At 36.3% G+C, this 18,857-nt stretch overlaps 1 protein-coding gene across 8 annotated transcripts in view; it reads left to right on the forward strand.

The window, feature by feature from the left end:
• Window positions 1-18,857, forward strand: part of Oxr1 (oxidation resistance 1) — a 300,752-nt gene that overhangs the window by 262,078 nt on the left and 19,817 nt on the right. For 6 of the 8 annotated variants that reach the window (XM_005008217.4, XM_023561659.2, XM_063257772.1 and 3 more), the window contains 2 exons: window positions 1,632-1,800; window positions 4,553-4,715. In XM_005008217.4, the coding sequence (XP_005008274.2) occupies window positions 1,632-1,800; window positions 4,553-4,715 (332 nt within the window). Of the gene's footprint in view, window positions 1-1,631; window positions 1,801-4,552; window positions 4,716-12,525; window positions 12,707-18,857 lie in introns of those variants that run through there. The other 2 variants (XM_003480041.5, XM_003480042.5) reach the window with 2 other exon arrangements.

The following is an 18,857-nucleotide window of genomic DNA, read 5'->3' on the forward strand; positions in this document are numbered from 1 at the left end:
TATGAAAAATCTGTGTTTATATTTTTGAAAAATCACCTGTTTACCACAGTGGCTGCATCATTTTACATCTCTGCCAGCAATACACAAAAAGCCCTATGCCATTTTTGCAATACTGAGTTTTCTTTGCATCATCCAATTGAGATACCTTGAAGACGTAAGGATGCTGTTCATTAGATATTAATGCATATAGTTACTTGAAGCAAGTTCTGTAAAAATTTGACTGTTTCTCTTCTGTAATTTTTTCCTTTATTTAGAGCTAATGCGTACTAAATACATTAGTGAATATTTGACAAATGCAGGATGTTTCTATACAATTATAAAAAACTTGGATTATTGTCAATATTTAGTAACTTATTATTGAAGGATATGTGTATGTGGATGCCTGCTTGTGTGCACAAATGTTTATATATAATTTTGATATTTGTATATCTGTACATGTGGATTTTTAATATAAAATCAGGATTATATTATAGGGTTTATCCTTATTTTAATGTAATATTTATGTCATGAACATGTTTGTATGTCATTATAGTTCTTTGAAAACATTTTAATAACTTATAATTCAACTATTTACATATTGTTGAGACATAAATAATGCTGGTGTAAAAGATTTTTATTTGTATATTTACACATCATTTATTATTTATTGTTTGTACAGTTTATTTGTATGTATCTGATACTTTATATTTTGAAATCTTAAACAGTGTTACACTAATTTTAATAGGTTTGTTATGGGGATGAGGAATTAGTAAAGATGATCCTATTATAACCAGTACCAATGTTTTTAGGGGTGTCTAAATGATTTCTATTTGGGTTGCTTTTTAACAGAATAAAAGTTAATTTTAAGTAACTTAATATTCTGTGATAGGGAAATATTGAAAGTTTCTAATCTTCATGATTTTGTAACAATACATAATAAGTTATGTATTAAATACAAAACTGTAGACTACCTTTATGGAAAGAATGATATAAATTCCTCATTTTAGCCAGTGTAAATTCTGAGGCCCAAATAGATTATGTATTTCATCCAACTCTATACTTGAAAAAGCTGTGACTAATACCTATATCTCTGTAAGTATACTTTCATCCAAGGTGTGTTATCTTAGGATAAATTAATTTCCAGGTTCCTAAACTCAACTATATTATCAGACCTTTGGTATACTTTATATCAGGATCTCTGATTGAAGGGTAAGAGATACTTTTTCTTAATTAACTGTGCAACCAGATTGTCCAAACATACTGTTGACTGATTTGTCATACATTTTTTTATATGTGAAAGCTTCAGAAATGTCGTTCTTGCTGTAGAAACTGTATTAAAATATGCCTTTAAGAAGTCTGAAGACTGATGGAGAATATGCAGAAATTCTATATAGCCAATTAGCATAGTTGTTATAAACAAAAATTTAATTAGATTCTGGAAGCTTTTGCATTTTTCATAGTAGTCCTAGTCTATTGTCTTTCATTTAGTCTTGCTATATCTTTTTATGGAAAATAATACAAGTAATTTCAGTAAATTCGTTTGATACCAGTAAAAATTGAGTTTTTATTTGTGGTTAGAAGTTAGAATTAAAATTACTAGTGAATTTCACCACGGTGTATGAGAATTGAATGAGCACTGTTTGCCTGTGTAGGTTCTGCATTTCTAAAGGAAAAGAGGAGACATCGGCTGCATAAGTTCTTATGTCTCAGAGTTGGGAAACCAATGAGGAAGACATTTGTGTCTCAGGCAAGTGCTACAATGCAGCAGTATGCACAGAGAGACAAGAAGCATGAGTACTGGTTTGCCGTGCCCCAGGAAAGGTAAAAACTGAAAGGAAAGGAAACTGTCTTAAGGTTTCCTGAGATAGAATTATTTTGTATATCATAATACCAGTAGCAAAATACTATTTTGAGTTATATGCTTTCTCATTGAAAGTTGACATTTAATCTGAGATGTTGAAAGGATTTAGCTTGCATTTGATCCTTTTTGATTTGTTCCATTTATAATTGCATCATTGTGATATATTGAAAAAAAGTGTGAATGTGTACCAGATTTTAGTAGTGAAAAAGAGTGCTTAAAATAAGACCATCATGGGGCTGGGGATTTAGCTCAGCGGCGTAAGTGCGCAGTCATGAGTTCAATCCACAGTACCACAAAAAAAAAAAAAAAGAAAAGAAAAGAAAGAAAAGACCGTCAGAATGTTGACCATTATGGCATTTTTCTGAAGACAGTCAATGATGTATAATCTCTTTATTTAAATTCCTTCAAATATATTGATTGCCTACTGTATGTATGATCCCAAATTAGCTACTAAAAGGTTGCGATGGTCCCCAAGGTATTTCTCGTTTACCCTCGTCACAATAAAGTCTTACATTGTATGTTTAAGCAGTTGTAAAAGATTTTTGTTGTATTATAAATATTGACATGGTAGGTTAAAACTGTTGATCTTTTAAATACTGCATACCCAGTAGAATCCAAACATCATAACAGTTCTCTCCTTATCTCCTTAAAAAACAACTGGGAAGTACTCTTCAGCAGTTAAAAACAGCATTGTTACTTGTTAGTTTTAAACTTGTATTCTCCTTTACACCTACCCACAGAGTGTAATTATAAAATATTTTTAATCTCTTACAATCATTCTTTGTCACAAAGTACCTATACTTATGGGTTCATGTATTTGTGTGTAAGTCTTCTGAACTTGCATTTATTGTACAACTTCTGATTACTGCTGTCAGAACAGTAAGCTCCTGAGTCAGCCTGGCTCAGTTTGATGTGTGCTGACAGAAAATGCAGCCATCCATTGATGATTGCTGTCTATTGAAAGAGTGAGATAGAATTCGGCATCTCTTCTACCCCTTCCTTTGTTGTAGTTTTTTCAAGCACTGAGAAGCTTTGTTAATAAGTCAGTTACATAAGAAGAATTTTATTTTAATATCCCTCAGTTATTTAAATGTGTTTTTGTATATGATCCAAAAAATTACTTTACTTTTACCAAATCAGTTTTTCTGATTATCAGTGAACAACTCCATTGAAAACTTAAGTTTGAGGAAAGAGCTTATTACTCAGTCTTACCATTATTCCCTACTCCTACACCAGTCTTGGGCAGCCTGGAAGAGTTTATATTCTAAGGCATGTACCATTATAAAAATCTGAATGGGTGAGCTTGCTGTACTCTACAGCTTAGGAAAAACACGTAACAAAAGCAGAGAACAATAGAATCTACTCAGTATCTTGACCCTACAGATTAGTTTGAGCAGAGACTAATGTGAAAATTGAGGATGTATGAATGAATTCATTCCTCTAGAGCTGAAGAGTCCATGTACACTTGGAAAGCTTTTATGTGCTGCTTTGGATACTACTTTTGAGCATAAAATGATTCTTTCCCTCTTTTCCTATCCTACCAAAATATATGAATCACTGTGTGTGCCTCCTACACCATGTGATAATTATAAAAAATAGATAGTATGATTTACATAATTAAATGCTTAAAGGGATGAAACCAAATAATCAAATTTGCTGGTTGTCTTTAAATGGCAAAAATGAAAAATTCGAGCCATAGTGAGTTTTTCTTACTACTCTTGTTTATATTTCAACTCTTACATAGTTTTTAATATTATCATTGAACCTTGCTGATGTTCACTAAAAATTAATATTAGAATTCTGAACTTTATTGTACTCCTGTAACTTATGAAAAATTTTCTTGATAGTGATAAATTATCTGCAGGATAAAAATTTAATGCTCTTTAAATATGTAAGCTATCACATAAGCAATGATTTTGAGGGGCAGGTAGCAGAGATCGAACTCATGACCTCACACTTCCCAGGCAGGCCCCTGTGCCACTGAGCTATATCCCTGACCCCCAATGTTTCTTTTAAATCATTAGATTGAATATATAATTTACAGAGCCACCTTTATTGTTTTATATTAGATGAGAATTTTCTAATCAATTTTTAATTATTGTAATTAAAGTCAATAGACATTTAAGATGTGTGTTTGGCCTTTAAAAATGTTTGCCAGAGAATGCAATCTCTGGCTTTACTGTAGTTAACAAGACATTAGGAAAGGGATCAAAAATTTAAAAGATGAGATTACCTATCGCTGAACCAGTAATTCAGTATGTACACCTGGTACCATTTAAAATTTAAGGAAATTAAGCTTCTGTTAACTTGGAAAAATTCAATACAATATTCAAGTTTCAAAATATGCAGCTAGTAATTGTTTGCTTATATTTTAATTATTAGATCATTGTGTGACTGAGGTTGAAGTTGTAGATTCAACTTCTTTTCCCCTCACTAGTATTTATAAGAAGGAAAAATATTTCTGGAGATAGATCTGACCCAGTCAAAAGCATGCCAAGGGAACTCTTTATACAGTTTTTCAAAACAACCCAATCACAGCCAAATAAAATCTGTTTTATTAAGGTCTTCTATCTAATGGGCTCTATCTTTTTATATAATGCAGTACATTTTTGTATATTTAAGTCTCCATTTTTATCAAGGTATTTCACAAATGTAATTTTGTAATTGTGACTGATACAGAATAGTAGTTCTGACAGATTCTTGTTCTAACAGGACAGACCACTTGTATGCCTTCTTCATTCAGTGGAGCCCAGAAATCTATGCAGAAGACACTGGTGAATGCACCAGGGAACCTGGGTTCATAGTAGTAAAAAAGATCGAGGCGTCTGAAGCAAATGAGGATCCTACTAGTGAAGTGGCAGCCAGAGAATGGGAGGTAAGGAGAAAAATAGGAAGGTTTCGTCCAGCCTCTTTGTATGAGTTTATGACTTTATAGTAATGAAAATAGAATCTCTGCACTGGAGTGAAGAGTGCTTTTTAAAGGTCAAGTTCTTCTCCATGTACATGTGTGTTTGTACAACTGTCTCGTAGTAGCTTCCATACTGTTTGCCATTTTGCTTTATAATACTAGAAACCTATCAGCAATAAAATGACTTTTGTTGAGTGTATTTTAAAATATTTTGTTTAGAAAAGAGTAACACTGTAGCAAAGAAAGAAATGATACTAATTGCTGTTATATTGTCCTGAAACATTTAAGATTCAGCTCACCTTAGTATTACCTCAGCAGTCACCTGCAGGCAAAGTAGCAGTCCTTTCTAACTTCTAAGCCTGTGCCTTGTTGCAGTTTGAATTTAGCAGTAATAATGTTAGGGAAATAAGCTGGTGCTAATTTTAGGAAGTAACAGAACTTTTTGGTTTGAAATTTAATGAACTTGTATAAGTAGTCAAATTAATACTGAGGAAGCATTTGGTAACTCCTTTTAAGATTGCCTTGTCTCGTTTTACTTGCTTTTCACTGTTGGGCTGGTAAAATCACAATATATATTTTGTTCTTGCTGGACTTAATCTTTTCTTGATGTACTAGAAATATAGAGCAGATACTAAAATGTAACAATAAATGGAATCAGATTTTGTCATCTGTTTGGTTAATGTTTGTGGTTGTTTATGTGATACGAATTTACTATGCATGCACTTAACATGTATAATGATCCCGCATATACATGGTATGTCTTTTGTTTAAAATGTGAATCTGTTTTGGAATGTCTGTAATTTCATTCTGTGTAGTACATAAAACATCCGTTTCTACTGCAATTCCTATGTAGTAGAAGGAAAAAAGTAGAAACATATTGAAGGTTTATTTTGAGCTCCCTTAATGCTTGCACCTAACGTTAATCTCCTTACCAACTTGATGTATCATATTGCAAAACTGGAAAGAACCTGAATGCCCATCAGTAGGAGAATAAAGGGCCATGTTTTGGAATATTCATAAAATTTCAAACACGGTAGCAGTAAAAAGGAAGGATCTACTGGTACAAGTGATGGCATGGATGGATCTTACAGATAATGTGCAGAATGAAGAAGCCAGGCGCGGGATGTGCTGTGTGCTGCAGCCCCCTGTGGGCAGAAGGGAGGCGCAGGAACCTTGTGAGACCTCAGGTCCCTGGGAGCTGCGGGGGTGGAGCAGCTCTGGAGATAGTCCCACACCTCCTTCTGGGTGGCAGTCCTATGGGTGGTGACACGTAAATCAGAGAGAAAGAGAGAATTCCTGAGCTGTGTTTCAAGATGAGCTTTCTGGGATTACCCAAGATTTGCACCTGTACTAAAACGACAGTGGTTGAGGTGGAGAACGAGACGAACTACAGTAGAAGGGTACTGACTTGCTGGTTAGGGTTAGTGACAAACCCGTTAGTGACGGTTAGGGAGGAGTTTCTACTGTAGGTGACCGGAGGAGGGAGAGAGCACTGTCTTCAGTTAAGAAAGGGAAGTGAGCACTTTCTCTCAGGGTCAGAGCATTTAACTTCGAAACTAGTAGACCGCTGTTTTGTAGATTCAAAGAAACTGCTTAAATTTCTGTGGAAGATTTTGCAGATTATATTTTCTAGATTAGAAAAGCACGCTGTGGGCTTGAACCAAATTGTCGAAGAGAAAAAAATGTTACTATTGTGAACTTTTCACTGCATTGTCGGGGAGCAGAACTGCTAGCTGTTTGTGTCCAGCAAGTTGTTGAACTGTGGCTAATGAAACTAAAACAGGGCTATTTAAATTTCAAAACAGAAATTAATTGATTGATTCAGTTTTTAGGTCAGTTAGAAAAATGTGAAGAACAATTTGTATATATGATCTTTTTCAGTTACAAATATGAAATCTAAATGTGATGTAAATCTAAACAAGTTAAGGTTTTTCCTATGGAAATTTAACATTTAAGATGTGTTGTAGTGTAAAATTCTATTTTTCTAATACATACAGTCAGCACTAGCCACATACAGATACTGAATATTTAAAATGTCAGAATAACTGAAATGTGCTATCATGTAAAATTACACACTGAATTTTAATAACTTAATTGAAAGAGAAAAGAATCGTAGTTTTATAATGACAGTATTTTGGATATATTAGGTTAAATAAAAGACTAAAATATATTCACTCTTTTAAATATAGCTGCTAGGAAAATTTACCGTGACTTATATTTTATGCACTACATTTCTCTAATGTAGTGTGTGTTTAGTGCCTAATGGATAATAACAAAAAATAATTGTTAAATACTGAATACTTACTTCAGTAAGAGAGTAATTTCAAATGTTAAAATGACTTCAGAAAAGAATTTGGCTGGAGTTGAAAATGACAAATGATTAAAATTTTTCCTCCCTAAGAATGGTGCCTTAGAATTTAGGATGAATTTATTAGGTGTCTTAGGATTTAGGATGAATTTATTATCTGACTAATCTGGGTATGGGTCTGTCCGATTAAAATAACTGCTCAATTCCCTTTTACTTTCTTTTCCCTGAGGCTTAGAGGATGTTTATTGTTAAGTGGAAATTCATGGGTGAACTGGGGAAGCCTACATGTGAGAAATTTACCTTTACCTCCTTTCCATTCCCTTCTTCTCCCGCTCCCTGCCATTTACTCCATCCTCAGAGCTAAGAAATGTTTACCAGTGAACCATTCATCCTCAAACTATTTATAGGGCTGGTTAATAAATTTGGGCATAGGTTAAAATAGTATAAAGCTTTTTATCTTTAAAAGTTGGTCTTTATCCTAAAATAAGTTCTCATAATGTACATAGTAAATAATTATAAACTCATGGTCTATCGAAATTAGAATTAATTGCTAGTTCAGCCTCTGTGCCATTTTACATTTTACACTAGTCTTTGTTCTAAATTTGTTTCCTTTATCTGTTTTCCTGCTAGTGCACATTCACAACAGTAGCAAAACTTTTCTGTATCCTATGATAATATGAAAATATTTATCTTCCTTTTTAAGGTTCTTCCTGGATCATTTTCCCCAGTACTTCAACTGTTTGTGGATTCTTTGCAGCTCCAATGTCAACCTAATCATTACCCTTAGCTGTGTCATAGCATTTATAAATTCTGGAGGGTACCCCAGACTGCTAAAATGTGCACTAGACCTCTGATTATGTTGTTAAATATCATTAGAAAAGGCAGGAATTTAAGAATTACAAATACGAGAACAGCATAAAGAAAGAATAGTGTTAAGAGTTTGTGTAGTGAATTCCAGTGAGAAGGTGGACCATCAGAAAAGTGTGTTTACCAATTAAATGTCCACAGGGTTCAGCTGGTGAGGCGTGTGGACCTTCGAGCATACTCCAGAGTAATTCCCAAGCAGTTGGAAAGGTTCAGGGAAACACACCCACGTGGAACGTGTTTCTGCCCTCCTGTCATAGGCAGTGTCTCCTGCACAGACCGTGTGGTGAATCTGAGGTTTGTGAGGAGCCATGCTAGATCACTGCACATGCCTGGTGCTACTGGAGAGAGAGGAGGCTTTCAAACAACCAAGGCACAGGGTGACCCCAGAAACCTTTCCCCATAGTAAATGCAGTGTGTTTTGGTGTAGCACCCCGAGTCAGTTGTGCTGTTACTGGCTCCCTCATACCATCCCCTTGCAATTGAAAAGGGACTGCTTATTCTGGACTCTGTCCCCCTATTGTATCAGTAGGGGTGGGGGGTTGTGGGCAGTGAGGGCACTGCTTTCTGTGGGCTCTGAATTCTGCAGGGACTCCTGTGCACTGTTCCTCTGTCTTTTAACTGTGAAGTCACGCAGGTCCTGGGGAGCAGGTAAGATGCCTCCTGCCACCCACTGTTTCTTGATGATAGTGCCTTGTTTGATAAATACAGAAAAATGAGAGATTATTTGTATGATAAAATCACATATACCAGTTACTCAGCCTTATTAGTATATTTCATCTGTATCCCTCTTCTGTTTACCTTTTATCAAGTGTCTTAAAAATTTTTAAATATCTACAACACAAATTCTTTGACAGTTTGTTTTCTGTGTCAGGATCTAAGTACCCAGTGTTGGAGTTAGTGTCTTAAGTCTCTCTAAATATAAGTTCCCCTCCTACGGTTTGTTTTTCTTTAATATTAATTTTTAAGAAATAAGACTTTTCCCGCAGCTTGGATTCTACCAATTGCACCCCTGTGGTGTCTATTAACATGCATTTCCTCTAAACTGGTCATTAGGTCTAGGTCAAGAGGTTAAAGAATAGGTCACCATCTTTATTTTATAGATAACATCTGTAAGCTTATTTCTTACTTACCTAAAATTCTCAAAGTGGTAAGTCTTAGTGGTACATCTCTTAATTCAAGAGCACCAAGCTCTTACCTTTGGCAGAACCTTGGAATCATCTGTGAGAGCTTCCGAACAACGAATTGCTCAGTGCACAGTCAGACCTTTAAAGTCACTTCCCTGCATTTTGAAGACTTCCAGGTGGTGACACGGTGCAGTCCAGGCCACAAATGTATAAGCACTGAGACTGGGGAGATACTTTAAACTATTTGGACCATAATGCAGTTCCGGTTCAGAGTTCCTGTCGTGCAATTACATTGTGTAAGATGTTTTTTCACAATATTCTTTTTATCTGGGGGTTGCACCCAAAACAAACTTGGTTCACTATAGGGGAACCACTCTTTAACCACTGTACCTTGATTCACGCATTCTCTCTCTCTCTCGCTTTCTCCCTTTTGTTGTTTATTTTGGGTGTGTTTGTGTTTATTCTGTATAGCTCTGCTTGGCTTCCATCTAGCTGTGTAGTCTAGACTGGCCTAAACTCTGCATCATCCAGTCTCGGCCTCCTAAATGCTGAGATTATAAGTATCTACTACCATGCCTTGACTTTTTAAAAACTTGTTTGTATTGCTGAAGTCTGAACCGAGGACCTTTACACTGAGCTGTGCTGCAGGATGCTTTTACTTTTTACTTTACTTTGAGACAAGGTCTCATTGAGTTGTGCAGGCTTGAATTTGGGATCCTCTTGTCTCAGCTTCTCGGAGTGCTGGGATTGCCGTGCTGGGATTACTAGGTGCTGCCACACCTAGTTTGTACCTTGATTGTTTTTTTTTTTTTTTAAACAGGCTTATTTTTGTAGCAGTTATAGCCGGATGCAATTAACTTAGACCTACCTTTTTTTTTTTTTTTTTTACAAACAAAGGATTTATGTACTGAGACAGACACAGGGAAAAAACAAATTTTAGTTTTGTCTTTTTCAATTTTGTCCAGCGAAAACCCATTAAAGTTTAATACACTTGCCAAGTCCCCAAGGTTCTATGATATACCTAAAACAGAAACCACAAATCTTAGTCATCTGCAAAGTCTGTTTTAAGATTTATATAAACCTTTACATTGTTCATAGCAGTACAGTTCCTGATAACTAAATCTTGGAAGCAGTCCGTATGCTCATCATCAGAAGAATAGATAAAGAAAATGTGGTATTTATGCACAATAGAGTACTATGGTACCATAACAAGGGATAAATTTGAATTATTAATAGGAAAATGCATAAATAAAGAGCACAATAAAAGAGAAAATAGGAAATAGAAAGGTAGCACTTTCTCAAATGAAAAGACAATTGAGGAGAGATGAGGGAGGTAAAGGAAGAGCAGGGAAGAATTAGGATGTGTGACATGCATACACCCACTTCCCACGAGGAGCGTAGTTACGTCCTGCTTTGTATCCACATGCGTTTGTTGTTCTGCTTCCTTTGGTTGGCTTCTCACTCCTTTTGGAGTAAGAGATGGAAGAAGCAAATCTTTAGAGAACTTGTGTCCCTGAAATTGATTTTAGCTGCTTATTTCCTATACTCCGCGCTCTCACTAAAACACCACTGCTCCTAGAGTGAAAGCTAAAAAGGATTTAGAAACTGGTTTCTTTGGATTAGCTGTAATTGATTTATTATAGTAACTTGCCTCCAAGGCTTGTGCTCTTTGGTTAGGAATGAGTCACTAAGACATGTGTCTGTAGGTTATATGACATATTCATGTTTTTCATGTCTGAAATGATTGGTGTGTGAGGAAAACTGCTTTGTACTCGTCTTCTCTCACCCTGGCCGAAGCATAACTGAAAAATAGATATCCTGTTCAGTGCTGCTTCTGAGACAACTTGTTCCTCTTTCGGTATTAGAGGGCACTCACATTTTCTTAATCCATCGAAGCACAGGTTCTCGTCCAAGTATTGCAGTAAATATGTTATTACTTCTGCATTATTACATCTGGACCATTTCTCAGAACATTTGAGGAAATCTGCTTTTTGGTTTAGTTTTAAAAATTATATAGTCTTTCCATTTTGATTTTAATTTCTAGTGTTCTCCATTTTAATCGTATAAATGAAATAGCTCACCTACTCTCAGCAGCATAGGCCCGGAAACCCACCGTCCCATCGGGTGTGGTGACCGCGGGCGGAGCTGTCAGCTGTGGCGGAGCTTGGCTGTCTTGGTCTTGGTTCTGTCAGGGTGGTTGTCTTGGGCAGGGGTGACCGCTGTGGCCCTGCGGGTCCCCTGAGAAGTGTGAGTGGTGGCCTTGCCCCAGCTTCTGAGAAGTGTTGTCAAAGCTTTGGTTGTTTGGTCCGTGTCTTACTCTCCTCATTGCAGGGGCGTGAGTATTCTGGTGTTCATTTTCGTAGACAATTTCTGTTTTTGTTATTAGAGTGTAATACCTACATTAAAACTGTGTCAGTATATCAGACAACAAACAAAGGTCAGTGATCTCTTGGCCGAGGCCACCTGCCAAAAGAAATCACGATTCCCGGGGGAAACGGACAGTAGCACCTCCTGGGATAGGCCGGGCCACCCTCAACATTGTATTTTATTTCTAGTATCTCATACTTCAGTGTGAACATAATATCTTCATCCCAGAAACCTGGCCAGAAGTCACGACAGGCTTTAAAAATGCCCCACCCCAAAAGTGTGTCTTTGTGGTGGTCATTGTGCAGGGAGCGCTGATGGGCTGGACAGGACGGGCCCCTGGCGCTGTGCCTGGGACCTTTGCGGCCTGTGTGGAGTGGGCAGGGGTACAGGAGAGGAGCCCCTCCTGGAGGATGCATGCGCCGCAGCACTGAGCAACGAGAAGTGGGGCGCTGTGTCTGAATAGGAGGAGGGGCGATAGGAGGAGAGGCGAGGCGCCCCTCCAGTGCAGACTTTCAGATACACTGCTATAGGTGAGCTCCAAGTAACCATAGTTTGCTATTTCAGATAGGTTTATACTTTATGGTTAGTCTTTTACGAGTTCACGTCCCTGGCTGTGTCTAGCACACCCCTGTCCAGTGGAGTACAGCACATGGAGACATACTGAATAGAGGCACCTTCCCATGACGTGGATGCTACAAAATACTGTTCAGGGCAGACATCTTACTGTTTAAGGATATTCTCATAAAGGGAAATTTTAAAGGCTTCTTAGTTGCAAATAAAAAACAATTTAATGACTGAGCAAACATAAAATATTCATTGAAAAAAATTGTGTAATTTAAGAGGGAATCAGGAAGCTGTGCTTGCTACTTTTTGTGTCCCAGGTACTTTTAGTCTGTTGGTTAGTGTCCAGGATTTGGAAATCTGTGCTCTGTGTCTTTAAACCTCCCAGCCCTCACTGCACATTTGGGTGTAGCACAACCAAACCTGAGCATGGGAAACCCTCTCTTCCCGCCCCGGCCCGCGGCCTCCACTCAGCTCTGCCTGGGCCTCCCCCAGCTCTGCCTGGGCCTGGCAGCTGCGGGGTGATTAGCTCTGCCTCCTGTCAATCGCGGCTGTTTCCCCAGCAAACTGTTTCGTCACTGTAGGAGGGCTCTGGTGCTGGGAATTCAGCTTTGACAGAAGAATGCTTCGTGATTTGATGTAACTAAACTTGCTCTGCGAAGGAAATGTCTCGCCTCTGGTATGGGAAAAAAGGGAGAAGACACGAACCAGTTAGTCATAAATACACGCTGGTAAATCTCGTCAGTTATTTCCATTTCTGTATATACTAGTGCTTTTATGATGGCATTATGTAAAATTAGTTTATGAAAGTGTAAGCATACTGTTTAAAGAATGCAAAATTATATCATTGCAGGAAATACCTTTATTTTTGTTGACTAAATATTTTCAAAAGAGGACATTAATAAGGGAATGTAATTTTGTGAAAGTATTTTGTATTATTCTCACCAAGGAGACACCAAATCATAAATGCTGCTTTAAAGCTTTTATTTGAGTGTAACTTTGTAGGAAAATATTCAGCTTTTTTCTTGCTTAAAAATGTAATAGAACAGAATAAATAATGGTTCATTTTGTTGACTAGATTCAACTAGATACTGTTAAAAGATTAAAGTGTTCAAGAAATTGCTTTTCTGCAGTCTGAGAAAAAATTCTTAAAGTTACTCAAAAAGTTTTTTTGCTCTTCTGCCTAATAGAGAACTTTAAAAAATATTCTTATGAAGAAAATAGCAACCACCCATGCTATTTTAAAGAGTGGTAGTTTTCAGTGGAAACATGGGTGCACATGTGTTCTATAATGTACTGCCAGTTGCTTTTCCTGTGGTAATTCAGGATTATATTTTTCCTGCTGATCATTAATTGTGTTTTTACTGTAATTATGGATGAGTTTTTAAAAAAGGCTACATATAAACTTTGAACCAGGAGTGACTGGAAAATGGCCCCAAAACATTATCTTCTCTGAAATGTTAGGCACATCAGAATACCAAAAGATGGCAGATATTTTTCATTGTAATTTCAAGATTTTGTTTACGTATTAATATTAGCACAGGGGTTTAGGCACCTGAAGTATTTGCATTTTTAAAATTTGTGGTTAGATTTACAGATTAGTAGTTAACATGGTTCTTTTGTTTTTTTAAAACACAAGCAGTGTACCTATTCAGTGTGTTTTTTATTTAGTTTGAATACACATTTTCATAAATTTACTTTTTATTTCAAATAAAGCAAACCAAATTGTGGGTGCTTTAAAGTGCCTGGTTCAGGGTGGTGTGTGTGATACACTCTTCACACTCTCCGATTCCTGTTCAGTCTTACGGTGCCTGTGGCACAGTTTTGTCAGATTTTTGTACTGGACAGTTATGCTTCTGCTTGCTCATCAGCTTTGCCCACACACTTGGAGAGTGGGTGTGTGTGTGTATGTGTGCATGCATGTGTGCATGAGTGAGTAAATTTCATTGAATTTACCCAGTCACCTTGGAAGTACAGTGCTCTTTCCACTTTGAAGCTGAGACTGCAGTGGTCATTGGTCACTGCACTCTTTGGGGGGTGGTCACTGCACTCTTGGAGGATGGTTACTACGCTCTTGGAGTGTAGTCACTGCATTCTTGGGATAGTCACTGAACTCTTCGAGGATGGTCACCTCACTCTTGGGGGATGGTCACTGTACTATTGGGGCCCGTAGAGTTTAGAGGCCGAGGATCTTCAGCATGGTTTTGCTTCATCAGGTGTCCTTGGGTGGTATGGTGCATGTCCCAATTGGTAGCAAGCTCCATACTGGTGATCTGACTGTTTCTCTGCTTTAGGGCAGAGAGAGGGTTCAGGAAATGAGGCTTGAAAAAGAATAGCAGTTCTTTGCTTTTTATAACTTAAGCTCTCCTATGTAAGATTTTGCCTCACAAGGCTATCCTGCATTAAAACTTTAGAAAGTGTTTCTTCTAGGAGAATGTTTTAGAGCAAATGAAATTTGACATTTTTGGACTTGGTATTTTGTAGATTTTTAGAATTTTTTGTGTCTTTCACTCAATATATTAGTAGAGATGTTTATAGACATCAATAATAAACTGCCTTACAGAACTAGAAATAATACAGCCAAATACTTCTGTGAGCCCTGATAATTTTATAAATGCTTACACATGTGGTGTGTGACCTATCAATAACTCTGTGTTTAATCAGAGACAGATTATTGTCATTTTATAAATGAATTGATTTAAAGCTCAGACATTTGTCAGGATTTGTGAGCTAGTATTGATACATTGTTACCACCCAAAGTCTATAGTTAGCATAGGGTTTCCTATGCTCTGGGACTTGATAGGGGTACAGTGATACGTATCTGTGGCTGTAGGATCTGGTTGTATAATTTTAGCACCCTAACAATTCCCAGTGCTACACTTAACTCATCTTTCATCTGGCCCCACCGAACAATTGGCACCCACTGATATTTTTACTCTGTGTGATTTTACTGTTTCAAGAGTGTCATATATTTGGAAGTATGCAGCACATGGCCTGTTCCGATTGGCTGTTTTCACTTAATCATATGCACTCACTATGCCTCTGTCTTGGCTCAGTGGCTCATTTCTTTTTATAGCAAAATAACATTCTACTCTACAGTTATGTCAGTTCACCTATGAAAGGATGTCTTGGTTGTGCTTCAGCATTTTGGCACACGTAAATAAAAGCTGTCACAGACTTTCACCTGTAAATTTTGTGTAAAAGTAAGTGTTCAGCTTCTTCTGGGAAACACCAGGTGGTACAAGACTGGATCATGTGAGAAGAGTGTACTTAGTTTTATAAGAAACTGGCAAAATGTGTTCACAGTAGCATTTTATTATCCCAGCAGTGAGTACCTTGGTGGTATTTCTGACATTGCCATTCTAGTAGGTGTGGAGTGGTCTCTGGTGACACGTGATTCCCTGATGACTAGGATGTTGCCATCTGCGAGTCTTCTTTAGTGAGTTGTTTGTTCTAGTCTTCTACTCATGCTTTAACTGGATCACTTGATTTCCTCCTACCCGTATTTTGGGTAAAAACACCTTATTGGGCATGTGTGTTGCAAAGATGTTCTCCCATTATGGCCTGCCTTTTCATTCTCTTCTCTGTCTTTCATATAGCTGAAGTTTTTACTGTTAATAAAAAAAGCCAGCGTCATACTTTCTTAATAAAAAAAAATAGCCATGATCATGCTTTCTTAAAACCTAAGGACACCTAGATTTTTTTTCATATATTATCTTCAAAGAGTGATACAGTTTTGTGTTTTTGGAGTTGATTTTTGTGAAAACAGTAAGGATTTTGTCTAGATATTTTTACATATTCCAGTAACAGTGTACTGGGAGAAACGAGCATCTTTCCTCCATTGACTGGCCTTTGCTTCTTTCTCAAAACTCAATTGAATCTATTTGTGTACATCTATTTCTAGCTGCTCTGTTCTGTTCCATTTACCCAGTGGTTGGTTCTTTTGCCAAGACCACACTGTCTTGATCACTATAGCTTTATAGTAAACTTGTAATACGAACTTTAGAAATCATTTGCCTGTAGCCACAAAACCACTCAGTGAAATTAATTGGAATTGTCTTGAATCTATAGATCAAATTGGAAAGAATGGATGCCTGACCATATTGAGTTTACTGATACATACATTTATTTAAGTCTTCGTTATGTTAACAGAGTTTTACACTTTTCTTCATGAAGGTTTTAAAAAAATACTTTGTTAGATTTAAACTTATGTATTCCATTTATTTGGTACCAATATAAAAGTATTGTTTTTAATTTCAAATTTCAGTTTTTATTGCTAATTTTAATTTCAGATTCCAGGCTCTTATTGTAAAGTAATCTGATTTGTAGATTAATCTTGTATCCTATAAACTGTTCTAATCTATTCCAGTATTGCCTTGGCTGATTCCTTGGCATTTTCTGTATTGACAATCTGACATCTCCTAACAAAGGCAGTTTTATTTCTTCCTTCTTACCTGTGTACTTTTTCTTTCCTGTCTCATTATGTGGTCTGGGACTTGCTGGCCAGTGTTGAATAGAAGTTGATGAGGGGCCTCATTCTTACCTTGCACCCAGTCTTACAGGGAAAGAATCTTGTTTCTTACAGTTATTTGTGATATTAATAGTGGGGTATTGTGTACATATTCTTTAACAAGTTGAGAAAATTCCCCTCTATTCCCAGGTTGCTGAGTGTGTTTATCATAAATGCATATTAGATTTGGATTTGTGCTTTTTCTGTACTTATTGATACTATCATATGAGTTTTATTGTTTAGCTTCTTGTTTTAATAGATTACAACAATTGATTTTCAAATGTTGAACCACGCTTGCATTCTAGAATAAGTTCTCCTTGGTCGTTGTATATAATTCTTTTTATACATTGTTTTATTCAACTTGCTGATTTTTTTGAGGGTTTGTGCATGTATTTTCATGACAGATAATCTGTATTTTTCCCTTGTAATGTTTGGTTTTTTTATTTTTAACTAGGGTAATGTGGGCCTCCCAGAATGCTTTGCTAATACTTTATTGAGGATTTATGCATGTATTTTCATGAGAGATAATGATATGTAGTTTTCCTTTCTTGTAATGTCTTTATTTGTTTTTTTATTAGGGAAATGCTGGCCTCACAGAATGAGTTAGTAAGTATTCCCTCTGCTTCTATATTCTACAAGAGATTGTGGAAAATTAATGTTTCTTCCTTTAATGTTTGGTATTTACCAGTGAATTCATCTGATATGGTTGCTTTGTTTTGAAAGTTATTGACAATTGAGTCAATGTACTTAGTAGACATAGGCCTATTCAGATGATCTGTTTCTTCTTGTGTGATTATTGGTGATTTGTGTCTTTCCAAGAATTGAACTTCCATTCTTTTCTGCCTTCTCTGTTTTTAAATGAACATTTTAAGTAATTCCACCCTCTTTGTTAACATATCAATTACACTTTTTTTTTAATTTTCTATTTTCCTCCCATTCACAATGTACTTTTTTAGAGTATAGTTTAAGGAAGGATTTCTCTTTGCTCTCTCTACTTTTCAGTATAGAAAATCATTTGTTCTAATACTTCTTTTTAATCCTTCTGTTTTCCTAAGGATATGCTGTGCCATAGATCATAAACACTGTTTTTTATTCTTGATTATTTTAAATTTTTTTCTTTGTTCATTTTTGGTGGTGCTAGGGATCGAACCAGGGTCTCATGCATGCTAGGCAGTGCTCTTCTGAGCTATGTGCCTACTTATGGTATCTCAGACACCAGGTTTTATCTCCCTCTAGACCCAAGGAGGGACACAATGTTATTCTAGTTTTGGGGTTTTTTTTTTTTTTTTTTATAAACTGGTTTAAGCTTATATTTATGCATTCTTAGTGAAATTTCCTTCAATTTTATTCTTTAGAAATTCTGAAGTTAATGAGTATCTTTGTAGCTCTTCCGGAACAGCAGTAAAGTCTTCACTGCCCCTGCTGCCCATCATCCCTCTTCCCAGTTGCATGCTCTTCGGATCTGTGTTCATTCTGCTCTTTTCTTGCATCACAAATATACTTTGTCATTTGTTCAGGCAGTGTTTCTTGGATTTACATAAACCTTGACCATTTTAGGTGTTTGTTTTCCTTCCTTCTTGTATTTCAGACCATTCTTTTTAAATTGTTTTTCTTCTTCTTGGTGTGTGTATATATGTATATATATTCTTAGAAATTTCTTCTGTGAAGATTTTAGAGGGTTAACATTTTTAGTTTCTATTTATCTGAAATTGCAGTCACCATATTTTCAAGTTCTAAATTTGCAAATTCAACCAACCATATATTGAAAACAGAAAATACAAATTGGTTTTATGTGAATTTTATAAATTTTTTTTTAGTTTTGTGAAGAAGGTTTTTGGTATTTTCATTGGAACTGCATTAAATCTGTATAGCATTTTCAGTAATACGGCCATTAAATACAGCCAAACCAGCCCTGAACAAAAACCAAGAGAAGAAATGTTTTAATCCCAGATGTCAAGTTAGACTACAAAGCTACAGTAATGAAAACACTATGGAACTGACACAAAAATAGACATGTACACCAGTGGAAGAATAGGAGAAACAGAAACAGCTCTGTGTGTCTTCAGCCATCTGATCTTTGATAAAAGGACCAAAAACAAATGCTGAAGAAAAAATAATGTGTTTAACAAACAATGCAGGGAAAATTACATAGCCACATGCAGTAGAATGAATCTAGACCTGTGTCCTTCACCCTGGACAAAAATCAAATCAAAATTGATCAAAGACCTACATATAAAAACAGAAACACTGTATCTGCGGGAAGATAAAATAGTTAAGACACTTGAAGACATATGCACAGGTAAGGGCATCCTGAACTGCACCCTAATTTCACAGGAAATAATTCTAACACTCAACAAATAAGATTATATCAA

This window comes from Cavia porcellus, unplaced genomic scaffold (genome assembly GCF_034190915.1).
Source record: "Cavia porcellus strain 051 isolate PalLab524CR breed Dunkin Hartley unplaced genomic scaffold, mCavPor4.1 scaffold_10, whole genome shotgun sequence".
NCBI classification, from domain to species: Eukaryota; Metazoa; Chordata; class Mammalia; order Rodentia; family Caviidae; genus Cavia; species Cavia porcellus.